General features: G+C 36.5%; 1 protein-coding gene across 6 annotated transcripts in view; it reads right to left on the minus strand.

The window, feature by feature from the left end:
• Nucleotides 1-3,414: 3,414 nt before the first annotated feature.
• Nucleotides 3,415-18,442, minus strand: part of PHF20L1 (PHD finger protein 20 like 1) — a 51,903-nt gene continuing 36,875 nt past the window's right edge. For all 6 annotated transcript variants that reach the window (XM_088535006.1, XM_088534997.1, XM_088534991.1 and 3 more), the window contains 7 exons: nucleotides 15,728-15,892; nucleotides 15,224-15,405; nucleotides 13,201-13,300; nucleotides 10,891-11,086; nucleotides 10,079-10,442; nucleotides 6,770-6,932; nucleotides 3,415-5,111 (listed from right to left, as the gene is read on the minus strand). In XM_088535006.1, the coding sequence (XP_088391132.1) occupies nucleotides 4,969-5,111; nucleotides 6,770-6,932; nucleotides 10,079-10,442; nucleotides 10,891-11,086; nucleotides 13,201-13,300; nucleotides 15,224-15,405; nucleotides 15,728-15,892 (1,313 nt within the window). In that variant the 3' untranslated portion in view covers nucleotides 3,415-4,968. The remainder of the gene's footprint in view (nucleotides 5,112-6,769; nucleotides 6,933-10,078; nucleotides 10,443-10,890; nucleotides 11,087-13,200; nucleotides 13,301-15,223; nucleotides 15,406-15,727; nucleotides 15,893-18,442) is intronic.

Raw genomic sequence — 18,442 nt, forward strand, 5'->3', positions numbered from 1 at the left:
GATTTTGAAATTCAAGCCCAAATAGGTGGTTTTGTCTCTTTGTTCATTTTAATGCCAGTTCATTTTATCCACAGGCTCTCCACTTCTTTTTTACAGATTTTTTTCAGTTGCTCAGGCTGGTGCAGAATGGCTGCCAAAAGCACAAGCTGCTTTTTACTGCAGTGTATTTTCACCATCACGACTTGCTCTGTATTTTTTTTCCCACATATAAACATATATACACATAGTGTATAACATTTATTGCTAAAGCCAGGCCCCCTACATCCAGTGCTCAGGACATAATACAGCATATTAAAAAACATTACTGAAGCATTTCAAATGCCCCCGGTAAAATGACGACCAAAAGTTGCATGGATATGGTACAAAGGAAAACAAAAAAAGGAATTAATAAAACATGAGGATAGCAATGATCATTTACAAAGTGGTTATGCCTTCTGACCTTAATAAACACAGTCTAAAATTAAGAAGCACAGACTGCAAGATTTTTAAGCATTAGAGAGAAAATGTAAGGCTCTTATCTTTTAAAACACCCTGGCAAAAACAGTCCCTCCTGCCTGTGAAAGTATACATGTTGCATACATCTCCTTTACACACCAGTATCTGTGTGTGATGGGCAACAGGGCAAGGATCTGAAGATGAACTTTTTGTTATGAAGAGTATTAAAAAAAGAGAAAGAAATAAGAAAAAACCTCTAGCTCAAGTTTTCTAGGTTCAGAATCTGTTTTTGATTTTTAAAGATTTTGCAAAAAAAAAAAAGAAGAAAAAAAAGAAAGCAGTTTGGTTAGGTCTAGCTAAGTGAGAAGTCCCGTGGGAGCAGGGGACCTCACCATTTGCACATGATCAGTAGAGGTTTACTAGAGGAAAGCAGTAAAAATACCTGAAGTGCGATCACTGCACACCCAATCCAAACGCACAGAGCTACCAGAACAGACTTCAGGCTGCGGACAAACAGAGCAGAGGTTTCAGACGAGCAGATTCTTTCCTAGGGTGACCTTCCCACAACGACCAGAAAGAAGTGGGGCACAAGAAGAAAGGTGTGAAACCCTCCTACCAGAATGGAAAAGGTCAGAGGGAAAAAAGCTGAAAAACAGGAGAGACAGATGCAAGATGGAAGAAGACAAGGAAGTGCAATGTAGGGATGAGAGGAAGAGTGACAGCATCAGTCCTACGAGGGGGTTGCATCGTTGTAGAAAGGATTAAAATTCCTCCCTGCCTAGCAAATATCTACCAGAAAACTGCAACTTATGCTGCTTAGATTATCTTACAGATGATGTCAGCTCTCTACTGCTGCTAGTTACTTCCTCTTTGAATAAAGATCCATACATCTAAGGCCAAAAGATCCAAAATATGGGCTTTATCCAAACTACAGCTACTCCCAAGAATCAATTATAGGAAGCATCTTCCAATCCATATGACTTGAAATACTTCCATTTTACAACCAAAAAAACCATGGGAAACGTCCATCCTGTGATATCTGATCAGATGACCAGAAGCATGTTTCATTTATGATGATATTATTCATTACTTATGTCCTACTGCCATCACTACACCTGAAAATGCAGAATTTCTGATGTAGATGCCCACATTATGGTCACATGGAGAAGTGTTTGATATGAATCACTCCCAAACAGCTCTGTGAAGAGGTGGGTGCAGAATCATCTCAGAAAAAGTTGGGCCTCTAAAGACTCCATAGTTTTGTCACCTAGTCCTGTGAAAACACCACAGGGTTCACAATGGCACTTCCCTTTTTATTATTGCTAAGAACTTAAATTTTAAGCTGAAAGCCGTGAATTTAGAGGTTCCATATCATGTTTTTATACACATGTACCAAAACCAGTCACTACATCATGGCATACTTTTTGGAGAGAGCCTGCCTCTTGCATTGAGTAGCACAGCAACTCATCACCAGGCAAATGACCATGTCGGCAGACTGCGTGCAGCTCTGAAACTCATTTGCCAAGGAAGCTGGAGGACATAAGGAGGACAACGCTTACAGAGAAAAGATTCCTGGATAAGGCCAACTAAAAGATATATTGGTATGAACCAGACCACAAGGGGTTTAACCAACACATCTGCAGAGCAAGCAACTAAGTTACATACTGTGCAGAACACTTAGCACTGTTATGGCACTTGACTTGAAAGTGCTTAAAAAAAGAACCAACCAAAAAGCTTTAAGAGCACCCCAGCATGTGAATACTTGAGAAACTGGGGCCATAACTAGTGTTCACATGTTGCAGACTAACATGACAATTTGAGAAAGCAAACTCAAAAAGTTGGTGAAGCGTTCAAGGCAGTACGCCCTGTACTGTAGAACTGTCCACAAGGAAAAGGAGACTTATTTCAGCTCAGATATGAATGCCTGCAAGAATTTCTATAGTACTTGACTACGTAAGTAAAGAAGGCAAAAATAAATATGATTGTTTTGCAAGCACAGGCCATCCTGAATAAGGCAGGATCCTCAGGGATAGAATCATACAATCATGTGAATCTAGAGATTGTTACTTATACAAGTAGAAGACAAACTAAAGCTGCAAAGGCAACTTTAACTTTGACCTTACAACAGTTTCCTTTTCAGGATACTACTTTTGCATCTCTGCACTAGGAATGGAACCTCTTTCTCCCCACCTGAAACCCTCCGGTCCATCGCACCTTCAGTCACATTTACAATTATATTACATCACACCATGCACACACCCTGCATCATATTGCTATAGTGTATGCTGTAAAAAATATGTAAATACACTCCACTTTGTTTCAAAGTAATTCATCTGTGTTTACGCTTCTCCTATACAGTACACACAGCACCACATTCAAGTAGCAATTGTATATAAAAAGGTCTCACATATCAAAAAAGATACTCAAGAACTACTCGTATTGTTTTAAGCAGTTATTTAAGCATCCAACTATATAGCGTAGCAGGGTATTTTATGTAACAGTTACCATTAAAATGCCAACAATTCCTCAGCTGTTGCAGTCTTTTTGTATTATGAAGTTGCCAATCATGATTCCGTAATGAGCTTCCAGGTTATACTTATCATACAGACTTGTGATATCTCCTGTAAGACTGGTGCAGAAAACCTTTTAGATACTAATTGCTCTGTAACAGGGGTTTACATTTTGCTTCAGACACCAAGAACAATCACTTACTTCAGAAATGACAGGCAGATGGGAAACACCAGAGAAGACATATTTTAGCAATGAACAAGCCATGCTACTTTCTTTCTCATTAATGGTTTTTATCATGAAAGTTCAACATATTGGTTGCAAAATCTTTCCTAAATAACCCATCTTTGGCACTTTTTTCAATTTTACAAATCCTTGAAAGGCATTTCAGGAATTTATGATTTCTGATGGTCTGTACATTCTTTTTTTTTATTCTTCATTGGTATGTAGATCAGGAAGGAAAGTGGAAAATGTAGAGTATGCAGAATAGTTTTAATAAACAGTTTTACATACAGTACCTTACATATAGAACAGTGTGTTTGCAAATTTAAATAATTTTTGAATGTACAGTGGCTTGTACTCTTTATCAAAAGGTAAATTCAAGTTTACTGTCTATCGGTTCTAAAATGCATTTATACAGATAACTAGAACTGATAAACAGATGTGAGGCATAAAATGTTCAAGTATCTTAATGTCATCAGTTAAATAGCCTCCTTTTAACAGTCATATTTTACAAATTTCAAAACCTGTACATACATTATTTTCAATTTTAGAAACTGTGTGTTAAAAGGTAACATTTCATGTTAACCACCAGTTCTTATAGTCTACTGTAATAAAACTAGACATGTGTAGATATAAATGTATATGGTATGTATATATGTACATGTGTATCTATACACATATACATACACATAAACGTATGTATCACTGGGTACAGCGGCAACTTATAAACACAAAGAAAGTCCTGGGCTCAAAATCCAGCAAGATCTAACAGAGCAACTAGGTTGCCTTTGGTTTCATGATGTTTCATTCACTGAAGCAGACAGTTTTTATAAAAACATAATGTATATTTGTGATATTTATTCTAGTGGTTTAGTAATTCACAGCCACAGACATTCGCGCTGCTCTTGTCATTCCTCATCCCAGCTGAGGTTGATAAAAGTTTTGAAGGGCTAACACAAAAACAGAGCTACCCAGGACAAAAAATGTACTTTGAATCCTGAACACTGCAATAGAAAATAAAAAAATATAAACTAGATACACTTTTGGATGGATTGCTGGCACCAAGTAGGACTTTGGAAAAAAAAAAAAAAAAAAACCTTCATGTAAGTCATATGCAAACTCTCATCCCAGTGGTTTTAACATTATTTGGCACATCTGACAACTATTTGCCACTTATGTTTTAAAGGAGCTTAAGGGTGCTCCAATAAGGATTTCTATTTAAAAAAATACTTTAAAAATGAGACCATGACAAGTCATTTCTTTCAAAGCCAAAGCTAACATGTTCACTTTCCCAAACATTCATGAGAGAAGAAAATAACAATCTACAAACTTTTCTTGTAGAGAGGATACAGAGCTCTCCGTGTCTATCTTTCACTAGCAAGAAAAAAAAGGAATTCATTAAAAATGCATTTCCCAAGCACTGTTTTTAGTCATCCAACTTCGGTGAATTTGGAACTTCCTGCCAAAGGTTTCAAAATGGTAGCGCTGTTCTTTGCAGAATTTTTGTTTGGTCAGCTTTCTTAAATGAGGAAAATACCTTGTTTAACATGTTCAGATCACATCATCATTTCTCAGTGTGCAATATATTATACTTCGAAGTTTGGACAGTGGATATTCAGATACTCAGTATAAAAAATTCCTTTGTCTAGATCTCTTCTCCTCTCTCTAAAGCTTCGGGCTATTAATGTAATCAGCACAGAACCAGATAAATGCTCAGCTTTTTGCTGTCGTCCTGTCAGTCCTGCTGCTAGTAAGAAAATTCACTGTAGAAAGCCTATTTTTATTTCTTTATTCTTCCTTTTGTCATACAGAGCAAAGTGTTGCTATTTGCTGTACTTTCCCCATGTCAATTAAGAGCTGCTTGATACGTCGCTTCAGCTGAGGCAATCTTGCAAGAGGATCTGGTGGCTCCAGTTCTCCAGTGAAATCAAGCCAGCTTTCTAGAACTAGAGAGAAGAAGAAATCAGTTAGAATATGCCTGGGAACAACATAATTTTCACAACTAAACTTATTTCTTTAATATCCTGCCTTTAATAAGAAGGGGAAATATACTGAGGGTGTGATCTTAATGTAACATTAAAAAAAAAAAAAAAAGCATTCACTAGGGAAATTTCAACTAATTTAGTGTTTCACTTGCACAATCCAGGTATCCTGCCTGACTGGCTGATAATATAAAAAGGTACCTGGGGGCAAATTATAGCCTCACTACAAACACAGAAGAATCCTTGGGTCAAGGTCTATGATGGTTGCGCAACCGAAAAAGCAACTTTCTAAAGCAAGGATCAGTCAAGTCCTACCCTCACTTCTGTCTCCTCAACAGGTACAAGTACAGCTGTAAGAACCAGATCACTGAAAAGTTTTCAAGTCTTGAAGGTTTATTTTTCTGTTGAATGAATTTAGATGTATGTAAAGACAGTAAAGGAAAAAGCCCAACTGTTAACCTAGTGCAAGTAGCAATATTGAAAGCAAAATTCTAACTAGGAATAAGATGAATTTAGTTGTCAAAATATAAGTAATGCCTACACTACTCTCAAGCTTTTCTAAGAAAGTTTTAACAAATGGTGAGTGAATAAATACGTCTCCTGCAATATTTACAACTGCAGTAGAACCTCATGTAAATTTTCACATTTCATGTTCATCAGAAGTCTCATCTTTGCTCTTGAAACCTTTTTTTTCTTTATTAATATATAGCAAACCAATGATGAAAGCAGAACAAATATATCTTTCCCCGTAAATATTCTCAAATACTAGATACATCAGGCTGGAAAATCTTCCCCAGAAGAGCTGCAAAAAATCTGGTACCTTTATGGTCCATACCTGAACAAAGGCTGGATAAATCACCTACACTTTTGAAGTTACCTCTTCTTGCACAATTCAGGCTAACTTCTCAGGGGATCTGAGCACTTACCTACTTTCCTATACATTTAACAGTTTTGGAAAGCATGTGTGTGCTTTCACATGGGCCAGGACAGAAAGCATGTGTGTGCTTTCACAGGGCCAGGACAGAAGTGATGGTGGCACAAGCTCTGGTTATAATTTTGGGTAACCATATTTGAATATGATTTTTGAAAATCCATCCTCAGTGTATCACAGAATCACAGAGTGGTTAAGGTTGGAAGGGACCTCTAGAGATCATCTAGTCCAACCCCCTGCTCCAGCAGGGACACCTAGAGCACGTGGCACAGGATGACGTCCAGGCAGGTTTGGAAGATCTCCAGAGAAGGAGACTCCACAACCTCTCTGGGCAGCCTGTTCCAGGGCTCTGTCACCCTCACAGGAAAGCAGTTCTTCCTCACATGGAGATTAAACTTCCTGTGTTTCAACTTGTACCCATTACCCCTTGTCCTGTCACTGGCCACCATGGAGCTGAGAAAAATTTGGCCTCATCCTCCCTACATTCTCCCCTCAGGTATTTATATATATTGATCAGAGCTCCTCTCAATCTCCTCCAGGCTAAATAGGCCCAGCTCGCTTAGTCTTTCCTCACACGATAGGTGCTCCAGTCCCTTAATCATCTTCACCTTCACTGGCTATGTAAGATGCTGCTTTAGGTGTCTTAACATTAAGAGTGAAAAAAGTATGTAATATCTGGCAATGCAGTTACCATCAACTTCCTTTTCAATCAGATCCATTCTGCTGGTGACTTCATTCTGTACATTCTCTATGTGGGTGAGGAGATTTAGCTGCCATTGAAGATGCGTGTCCACTTCTTCTTCTGAGCCCTTCTTTTCATTACAAACAAACACAGTGTTCCCTTCAGCAGAATTCTTCATAGGTGCAACAGAAAGAAAAAAGTTGCCATTTAAGAGTGCTTATTTCTGCTGTTCATTTCAATACTCGATTCACATGACAAATGAAGCCACTTCACAATGGTACTTCTGTCTACTTCACGAAAAGCACGCTCAGGAACCAGATACCAGACACATCAATAGATTAAACCAAACAAAATGCAAATCCCACACACATGAGCACTGAGGAGGGGGAGTAAGAGTGGTGGGAGGTCAAGCTTTCCAGCTCAATAATGCAGGACAGACTGCATTTCTGTGCCCTGTTCATACAAATCATAATGCAAACCATGAAGTGCTGAATTGCATCAGTAAACCACCACCAAAAACAATTGAATCCCTATGCTTCCTGTAATTTTAGTGAGGAAATGAAGGAAAATTGCCTAAAACACAGTTATGCTGAAGATGTGAAAAATCTACTTATTTTGTGCAAACCAGCTGCCCATTTATACGCTGATTAAAACAAAAGACTTTTCTTCCTTCTGCAGCAACAATCCCACACAAACTCCAGCCACGAGTCTGGGCCAGAGTTAAACATGTTTAGAGACTGTTATATGGCCAGTAATGCACAAAATGATACCCACATGAAGTAAACACAGTATGCAAGACAAAGGCTGCTTTCTTTGCTGTATTTATTATCTCCATATTATCTTCATCTTTACGTACTTAGGCCACAGGCAAAGGAAGTATATCTTAATCAGTCAAAATATTCAACATTTACATTAACTAGCAGGATTGGCAGTCTCCATTCTGTAGCCCTCTGACTTCACATCCGATGAAGCTCCTTCCCTACTGGTTATTCTATTTTAGGAACCAGCTTCACAGAAAATGCTGCTGTGCTTGTGCTCACACTGTGCCAGCTCGTGGTAGATGCCAGAGCAAGGCACACGTTGCACCACACTGGTGCATCGTTCTGAAAACGTGCTCCGCTTCATCTTTTTCCATGCCACATTAAATTAAGCTTAGCACCCTCTGAAATTATTTCTTCCCCCAGTGAGGAAGAGGAGAGGAAAGAGAGATGGGCAGAAGAGTTGTGTGTGGAAGAGTTTTAGTTACTTATTACCACTACCACCACCATCCAAAAAAACGTTGTTTGGTGTTAAGTCTTTCAAACAAGTAAGGAAAAAAATTAAAAAAGACCTTGGATGGTCCCACAGGCAGTTGCACAAGTGAGTCCTGGAGAATGTAAATTAAATTGTTAATACAATATTGACTAAAGAGCTGATGTATACGCCTTAATTACTGAAGACGTGGAATTAAAAGACACAAAAGCCTCTAAAATCTTAAAGGCTACTACTAAAGTCTTTTATCTCTCAAGACACCAAGTTTCTCTCTTCTGTCTTTTTCACTACTCAAACTATTTCACTATTTGACTGATGCTTAGGTAGGATGTTTCCAAAGTAAACATAATTAATGCCTTATTTCTCACAATTTTCGGATCTCACATACACTTAAGAGAATACCATTTTTCTCTTGTTGTAGGAGGACTCAAAAGGAAAATCCTAAAACCAAGAGCATCTCTTACATGAGCCTTTCAGATGGACACCATAGTAACTGAGACAAATCCGTTACAATCTATTCATGTCTTCAGTCCTGAAAAATTCATATTCAAAGCTGAGATGATTCTATATTCTTATAATCTCCTCTATCTGGCAGGCATTCTAAATATCTAATAGCTTTTTCTTGCTTTCATGACTCCTGTATTTGTTTATCCAAATGGCTAGTCTACATTCCTTGAACAAATAACTTGAAAGTAGTGAATCTGAACACTCTTTATAAGACATAAGAAGATCACAGCAGAGCTGTAAATCAGGAGAAAGCAAACTACTACGGAAAGCAGAATATTCAAGGCACTGCAGCATCTAAAAGGGAAACGCAGTGCCCATATCAAGTTTGGCAAGAAGAGGTGAAGAATTTTCGTAGAAAAGCCAGGTCGTGTCACAAATGGCAATACAATGGGGATTCCAGCATGATTTTAAGGTAGGTACAGACTGGTTCACACAGAAACCAAGGGTCATTTTTCAGTACATAGTAAGTCAAGAGGGAGATTATTCAGGCACTAGGCTGAGTAGTGACAACTGAATGCACTAGGGTCCCAAAGGAAAAAATACTCCAATACTGTCCCAACTGTCCCTCTTTAGTTTTATGGTTTAGGTTCTCAGGGAAATACTTAATTCTGTTTCCCATCCTTATTTTTAATTCAAAATACACATAATTTACATTGGTGAATTACGCTACTATTGAAAAGGAAATGTATTTCACATTGCTGCATGTTTCCTTACTATAAAATCTGAGTATAATCATGAGGTTCAGCATACAGTTATCTCTAACCGGAAGACAAAATTTTCCATTGAGGCTACGTAGCTTATGTGTCACATTTAAAACTAGATTTATAAGGAAAAAAAAAAAAAAAACAAAAATGAACAAACAAGAAACCATATCTTACTCATTTTTTTCCACACCAGAAACCATATTTTGAAAGGGGGATGAGTTGGGCGATCAATTTTCATACAGTTGGTATTGCAAAAAACAGAAAGGTTTGCTTTACTTTGCTTTCTGTTTAAAAGGAACTCATGACTAAAACCAGATTAAAAAGTTTCAGCCCATTTCCACAAGCTAATGGATTCAAACAGTTAACACAAAAATCCTGACAAAGAATCTGTGAAACACATTTAATTGAAAGAAATATGCAATATAAATTACTTAAAAGTTCCATGTGATTGAAACCATCTAAGCTGACAAGTCATTATAAAAAAGAAACCAAATCCAAAGAACACATAAACTTGTCCCTACTTTCTCCCTTCCAAAAAAACAACTATTCTTTCAAGAGCCCTCCCTTTAAGCATAGGGCTTTGCTTTTTTTCCCCCCAAAAAATTGGAAAGGAAGAAGCATCAATTGTCTTCATATAGGCAAAATTTTAACCAGTATTTTCACTTCATTCACCAGATGAAACCTGAAACCATTTCACTGTGATGCCACTTCATTCCTAGTTATACTTACCAATATATTTAATAGAAAATACCAAGTTTTAACAAAGAACATACCTAAGTATTTTCATGCATTTGGGTTTATCGTAGTGAATGCATTTTTTAATTAAGCAAATGCACAGATGAAGAATAATACTTACCTGATCATTCATCCCATCATCTTTAAAAGAATATTGTAAACAATTTTTATTCTCTGAATGAAATTCCTGATCTTCATCAAAACTACTTGTATCTTCATCATCTGAGCTCATAGGGTCACTGACTGCTTTGCAGTCTTGCCCAAAACTCTGTGGTTTTTGGTAACTGTGTTCACTTGTGATGTATGTTTCTTCCATCTTTAGGGGTAAGCTAGGTGGCTGTCTATGATTTTGACATGTCCTTTCAAGGGGATTAACGGGGTCTGGCAAAGTCACTGTTTTTTTCTCTACCCCAAGAGTTATTTGTTCTTGTTCCATTCGTGTCCCTGAATAAGCCCAGAGATGAAGGTCTGGGTGATGCTTATTTCTGGAAAAAAAAACAAAAACAAAAACAGAAACAGGGAAGGAAACAAGTTATCAGAGAAGTAGCACTTAAGAGCACTGAAAGCACTGAACCACTAAGCATCTATTTCTGCTACTGATAAGCACCATTATCAAGCATATGAGTGAGCTTTCGTAAGCCACTTTTCAATTTAGTATATATCCAGAATGACCTTTTAATACAAGGGTCACCATAAAACAAAAAATCATTAATAAACTAAAAATATCAGATCTACTTAGGTGCTCAGCTGCAATTACTTCACATCTTGCTCTGAAGGTGTTTAGAACATCACACAAGCAAGAATGTTTGGATAGGAGAATAATGCAAAAGGAGAGTAATGCTATTAAGACTCCACTACCTATATATATATATATGTATGTATATATATATGTATATATATATGTATAAAGCTGGAGAGCAGAGTAATACCTACTTTAATATCCCAATCTTCAACTGCAGTCCATGCAATATTTCAGTTACACCATATACATCTGCCAGTAGATGATGTGTTGACACAATCTTTTTGGCATTAAGATGAGAGTAGTTTTCTTTCAAAAATGATAATCCACACATATGTCCATTATTTAGCCAGTCTTTATCATAAAGATATTTGGCACTCCATCTCTGACCTGAGGGTAAGCAATAAACAGATTGAGGGCCACCTAACACCACCGTGCAATTTTATTTAAAACTAGCATGCTAGAATTATATGCTGTACTCTCCTAAATGTCTCATAACATCCATGCGAGGAAGATTTCAAGATTTTGCTATTTCATTAATACATGAACATTTAAGTTTCACAGATTTAAAGAAACGCTTATCACTTATTATGAAAATAGAGGTAAAGCTCAAGATTAATGACCCTTTCTAAATGGTTTTTGAAATGAACAATCTAATCAACTCTGCAAAGCATCGGCTATGAGAAAGCTTGATGGTGTGGATGTAACTGCAAAAGTAAATTCAAATTGGCTTTTTTTTTTTAATTATTGCAGCTTACTTAAGAAACAACTAAGACAGCACGAGTTACTGTTAGAGGCTAGATTTTATAAGGTTATATCAAAAACATCTAGTTTCTTTTGGCTGTAATTGTGAAGTCAGTATCTATCTAGAAGGTCTCCAAGAAGGGCTAACACCTCAGAATCATCCTTCAGCAGAGTTCTTACACTCTCCTTGGAGGTATCTGGTACCAGGCATGAGAAAGGACATTTAAGTAAGCAGCCCTTAGGTCTACATTGCTATGGCAATCTTATCCAACAAGTAGGAATTGTATTAGCTAATACAGCTACAGTAATTTAACCATTATGAAAAAATAAAACCAACAACTTATAAATCTGATTATGCTAATATTATTGTATACAATGAGGAATCCAGACAAACCGACCGCCTAAGACTGCAAAATCTTACACTCGATTTTATATCAGACTATCATCATATAGAGAACAAAGAACGGGTTGATGGAAGCCCTTCATACCTTTCAGGAGAAACCCTATCTCCTTTCTGCCCATTATCCCAATACACTTTAAAATACTGACATTGTGAATGACCTTTTTCTCCTGACACAGAAAGAAAAGAAGGAATGGTTAGGAAGGGAGAGAAGATAAAAATTATGGACACAGTTTCTGAATAGCAGGGGATAATGAGGTACCTACTACAGTGCAGGAAAAGATCACAAAACAAAATAGTTGTTTTTTAATAAGAGAAAGCTTGACTGCTCAAGGAGTATAATGTATGTATCAAACAAGATTTTATACCATAAATAAAGCCTGATATGGGACAAAGGGAAAAATCATATCTGTAGAGCGCTTTCCTAAATCTTCCCCTCAAAAAAATTCTATTTATCTATCTATCTATATATATGTGTATGTGTATGTGTGTGTGTGTGTATATATAAACCAGTGCTATTCTAGAATTCTGCAAGCTGGCTTCCGATATGTCTTCTTAAATTCTGAAAAAAATTAAATTTTCATGTATAGTTCTACTATCCTCTTGAAAAAGCCTGATTGCTAGAATAGAAAAACATGTATGTTTTTCTACTATACATGTGCAATTGTATCCTGTTAGAGGAAAATGAAATATTTTCTTCAGATTTGATCATATGATTTTCCTCCAAATAACTGTTAAGAAAAGTGGTTTCATGGACAGATTTTCTTGTTGTTTTTAATCAACTACGTATCAAATGCATTCAGTTTATAACTAAACAGACTCTTCCTAGCTCTTGCTATTTCAAACTTGTTCTGGCAATCTTAAGTTCAAGATGTGCTGCTTGTGTAATATTATTTTTCATTGTAAGTGCTGTTGCATATGTTTTGCATATGCAACTATGGATTTATTATATAAAATCCAATTATTATGATGTGAGATCCACAGAATTAAGTGTACTATACTAATGCATTTTTTAAAAATTAAATGAATAGATGCAATTGCAAGTACATCCAGAACAGGGAATTAATTTTGTATAGAGTTACTTTTCAGAGTAGACTGGCATTAAATAGTCCTATGGGTTTAGGAGAATTAAGTCTGAACAAGTAAAACCAAGGTAATTAAAATTTTGGAGTATAATTTAGGACAAGATGTTACCAACAGGAAAAGTTTGTCTTAGCTCCAAACTTAGAAATATTTTCCCTACCTAAGTAAAACATATAACGCAAAGCAGACAGAGTTATAACAAGTAAAAGCAACAAAGAATATCTCTGCTTATAAAAAAATACATAGACAGCAGCAGATAAAGGTGGTTTACTCATACCTGGTGGATCTCTGCAGATATAACAGATGTACTGCTCTGGAATGCTGTCCTCTAACAACCCCATGCATACACTGTGTTGCCAACACAAGCACTCTTCACACTGACACCAAAAATAAAAATAAAAACAAAAAAAAAGCAAAAACTAGAACTAAGATAAGTGGATTTACAAATAAGAAGCTATTCTTGTATCATCAAAATGCAAAGAACAACAGTTTAACTTAAATAGCTGTTAGAGTAAAATCATTTTATAGGGCAATTTGTGCTTGGGTAGGCAAAGACATAGAGCTAAAAAGTAGCTCAACTCTAGTTCTGAAAATCACCTCAACCACAAATTCCAGACTGGAGACAAAAAAATTGAAGATAAACATTGAGAATATCTAACAATATTTTATTATAACATTCACTATTTTAGCACCTAAATATTCAGAAGTGAAACATAAGACAGGAGAATATTACAGTAAAGTAGAAAGATAATGTAATACATTACAGTATAACAGTGAAAAGTAGAAAACTCTTCAGTTTAATTATTTATATTTACAAAGCATCTCTCCAGTGCGCTAGAAAGATGTGTTTTTAATACCGCACCAATGGAAAATCTAAAAAGAAAAAGAAAACGAAGAGAAAATGAAAGAGTAGAACTAAGAGAATAGGAGAGCAAAATAGAAGTGGCAAGGCACGAGGGCCTTGAAATAGCAACTGGTTGCTCTTGATGAGACAAGGAAGGAAGAGGAAATAAACGATCAATATTAGGCCGGCACTGGACCTCAGAAATGGGCAGGAAACCACCACCAAGTAGGCTTTTCCTTTCCATTCTCATCTCAGTGCTTACCTCCATTTTAAATCTCTGTTGTTCTATTACTGAAAGTCTCTCTTTGCTGACGTGCATTTCCAGCACCAACCTACCCAAAACACAGAGGCCACCTTTCCTCTTGGCATACCACCACGGTTGCAATTTTCTCTCCTCTCAACAAAGGTTTTTACATCAGTCCATTTTTCCACGTTACCACTGCTGACACTGCTGCTTAATTCTCCTAATGCACCACTGCATTCCAGTAATGCTTTGACATGCCATGACAGCCTTTTTTGCCTCATTCAGTTCTCATCTAAAAAGACTTCATATTTTCAACAGAAGTCGCACTACGTTAATAGCTACATATACAAACCTGTTGAGTGCAGAAGAACACATGAATACCTGATCTTTTTAAAGTTATTGACAACTCAGTTCTTCCTCACTGTAGCTGACAACTCAGTTCTTCCTCACTGTAGACGGCATCCAATTTAAGTGATATATTACAATTTCCTCATCTCAAGGAATCTGTATTCCCATTATGAGTTGAGAATTCCCTCCCTTACTGTAGTAAAAGCAGCAGTAGTAGTATCAACAGAAGACAACACTGTGCAGACACTGTATAATCTTTGAGCGATCCCCTTTTTTTTTTTTTTCTTCCTATATTTGGCAGTTTCTCAAATGAGTCAATAAATTCCAGTTTGAGAACTGTCACTCTAAAAACACACATCAGATACTGGCAATATTAGTATCAGTATGGCAGACGCCTACACCAATCTTCATTAAGCTACAGATTATTATTGTGGATACAGCCGAGGCAAATTTACAACGAGCAGAAGGGTCTCTACAACTGTTAGTGCAAAATGCAAGGATCAAATCTATTGTATCAGAAGTGTTGGTATGTTCAGGATCATCTGTGGATATAAATGAGAATTTGTGCACATAAAAGCAGTTATCTTAACTTTATCAACTAGCTATATAGAAAAAAAGTTACCTTTCCTTATAAACCCATTCCATGTAATGAATTGTTAGAGGAAATGTAACTCCATTTGAGAGACAGATTTTTGCATGTCTGAGGTAGATTCACACTGACTGCAGAATATAGGAATATTTTATTATTACTGTTCACCTTCTACTTAAAGCTCTCTACACAACTTCAGTCTCCAAAATTATCAGAAGGGCACCCTTCACAATCACAAAATTCACATAGAAAATACAAAGAAAAAACATCTTTACCTGAATCATAAAGCCATTTTCTTCATCCAGTTCACAGATGCATCTTACAATTTCATTGAGAGCATCATCTTCATCTTGAGACTCTTCAAAGTTAGTTGAATCAAAATCCTGATTGTATTCATCACCACTAAGTAACAAACTCTCTGTGGAAGAATCATCCAAGAACTCCATATCTGAAAGGTCTAGTAAAAAGAAATCCATGTGAAATTGTGTGTGCAAAGAGATGCAATACAGAAAAAAAAGAACTTTTGAAAGATTTTAACCTGAACATAACCAAATTACCCACAAATGGTGGGTTAGGTTTCTTGATGAACTCTGCTAAAGGTCTTTAACGAAATGTGATCACCTCAAAAGCGGTAATAACAATCAACCAAGGAAGTACAGCACAGTACAGCTTGAAAATTTTAAGTATTTTATTTAAATAGATCAAATACGAATCATCCTCCGTTATTATAGATACAATCCCAAACACAAAACTTTTTTTTTGCAGTTCAGACAACCTACTTTCTCCGCTGAGGTCAACAGACAAGATAGCTCGTGGGTACTGGTAGGACGTATTCTTCTCCGAGAACATGCTGCGCAAAGTCAGAGAGCTCCCCGAGGAGCGTGTTAAGGGAGAGGAGCACCTGTCCATGAATTCCACAGAACTGTCTTCGTAATCCGAATAATCTGAAAAATCAACATCAAAAGATTAACTACTGCTACAGCAATACAGAAAAAAATGTCACAAATGCTGGAAAAATTTAACAAGACAACTACACCACTATGCTCGAAAGTCTGGAATATCAACATTTAGGTATTAAGATGATGGAACTGCAGATATGAACTGGTTAAAGTGTTTCAGAATCTATTTTATCCAGATGTTTCCAGTAAAATACATTACAAGACAAGCATTAAAATTGCCCTTTTTACTTCCTCCTTGTCTCTGTATGTACAGAGGAATAATTCTTGATTTTACATTTTGTCACTATATGAAGAAAGGAGATCTTTTTAGGAGATTTTTTTTTCTTGCCTATTGCTGCAATTCTTCCTTCATCATTTATCATCCTTGGGTAAACTCTTTTCCTTAGATCTATTTGTAGCACAATGCTATGAATTCTACCTACCTGTACATTACACCACTTGAAAAAGTCCCAAGAAACACAATTGCAAGTCTGTCCTTATCAGGGTGGCTGGAGAGTGTTCCAGAAAGTCCCAGTGGTGATTAGAGTCACTCCTCTTATAAATTATTACTTTGGAAATAAATGAGTAATCAAGTTTGTAATTTTCAGTCTGGGACAGTATTCCTGCTATCAACATGCCTCTACATCTTGCAACGGGCTCCACAACATGCTTGTCTGTTAAATACTTTCCTTGAAGCCACTGCCAACATTTACTTTTCTGCCAAGACCAGAATTGTTCTACTATGTGATTCCTTTGTAAATTTGCTGGTAGCCAGGAACAGAGGTGATAAACTGAAATATTGAGGAAAACTCCTTTGGTTTGTATTGCTATCAACCTCAGTGAAATAGAACAGTATTAATAACAGAAGCTACCTACCTTCTACTGTATATGGGTTTGATATGAACAGTCAGCTATGCACATACTCACATCACTGAGGGAATAAGAGTTTAGGTTTGTTTTTTAAGCCTTGCACAAAATTTATGATTCAAAGGGCATGAAGTAGGCCTCACACTTTTATTTCTGAAGCGCTCTGAAAGCAGAGGGAGCTAGTCCTGGAGAGAGAGAAGACTCTTTCTTTTAAAAGACAGATCGTAGTTCAGTGAGTTTTTTCAAGGTCAGACACCATGGCAAGGATCTGCCACAGCATTTTCCTTTTTCTTTGGTTAATGAGTTTGGACTGAATGTCTCTGGATTCCTAGAAGTCTATTTCTAAGAGATTAATTTGGGTAGAAGAGAAATGCTCACATATTTTTCCTTGAATACAGGTGCAGAAATGTGTATAGGATCTCTATGTATTGGGGAATTATGAGGTATACAATCTTCCCCTACTAATTACAAGCATTGCACCTAACCTCTCTCTAGTACTTTAAATTGCACACCAAGTCAGTCTTTCCTGTTGATTCCGCTAAATTTCAATATCAAACAAACACTGAATATTCTGCATCTTCAAAAATGCAAAAGAACTTCTCACTTTACCTCTTGCTAAGGAAATACATGAAACAAGGTTCACGAGAACACTAGGCAGTAGTTTTCCAGATACAGCAAAAATATATTGCTGTGTTTGTACACATTTCAGAAATGTACCTTAAGTTGGTGCCTATTAAAACAGTTCCATTACAAAGATCTGTTGGAAACCGTTTCAAGGAATCTTTTGTTTATTTCTGTGCAAGTATTCTTCACAAACTTTTACACCAATAGTCAGCTTGTCATTATATTCACAGTATACAGGAATGCTGTAGGCTTACACTTACTTTTCTTACACTTATGAAACTGTATTGACAGTGCTGCATCTGATGATGCTGCTGTACACGCAGTGATGACACACTGCTCTTGAGGAGCTTTCTAAAATGGCAGGGAAATACCACTACTTTTGTGGAGAAAGTAATAACTCTGATGTTTTAATACCCACAGATAAAACAGCCAGAACTACTTAGGTTTTGTGGTTGTGACTTTGAGGGGTGTCTTGTTTGCTCATTTGCTTTTTTAAAAATCAATGAAATAGCTATTGGATCCTTTAATGGCATCTTCTTGCAAGTATCTTCCAAAAATAAGCAAAAGAACTGTCAATAATTTCTAGATAATAGACTCTACTGAAGTTTACAGTTTAAAATTCAGTACCACAATATATTGACAGTGAAATATGTGAAATTAACTTACTGCAGTTCACATTCAATTGTATTATTTGGAAGCATTTTCAGGTTATAGTACAAGTTTTAGACAAGACAAATGCCTAATCACTCTGGAGAAGGCATCTTTAAAAGTTGGTGAAAAGGTCCACATATGCAGAGGATTTTCCACATGCTTACAAGGAAATTTTTGTAGGAGGAAAAAAAGCCTAGTTTGATACATTTTTAATACCCACCTTCCCACCTTTTCAGAAATTTCAGTCAGTTGTACTATGACTGACAGCTACTAAAGCACACTCTCAAGGTATGTGAAAGCAGAAACTACATATATCTGAGAGGTATACTAAGAACAGACTATGTTTTTGAATATTTAAATGCATTCTCTAAAAACAACAGCAGTAAGATAAAAATAAGTATTGTTTCAAGTCTT

The sequence above is a fragment of the Tinamus guttatus genome, unplaced genomic scaffold, assembly GCF_059628265.1.
Source record: "Tinamus guttatus ecotype Peru unplaced genomic scaffold, ASM5962826v1 Tinamus_guttatus_pri_ptg000038l, whole genome shotgun sequence".
NCBI classification, from domain to species: Eukaryota; Metazoa; Chordata; class Aves; order Tinamiformes; family Tinamidae; genus Tinamus; species Tinamus guttatus.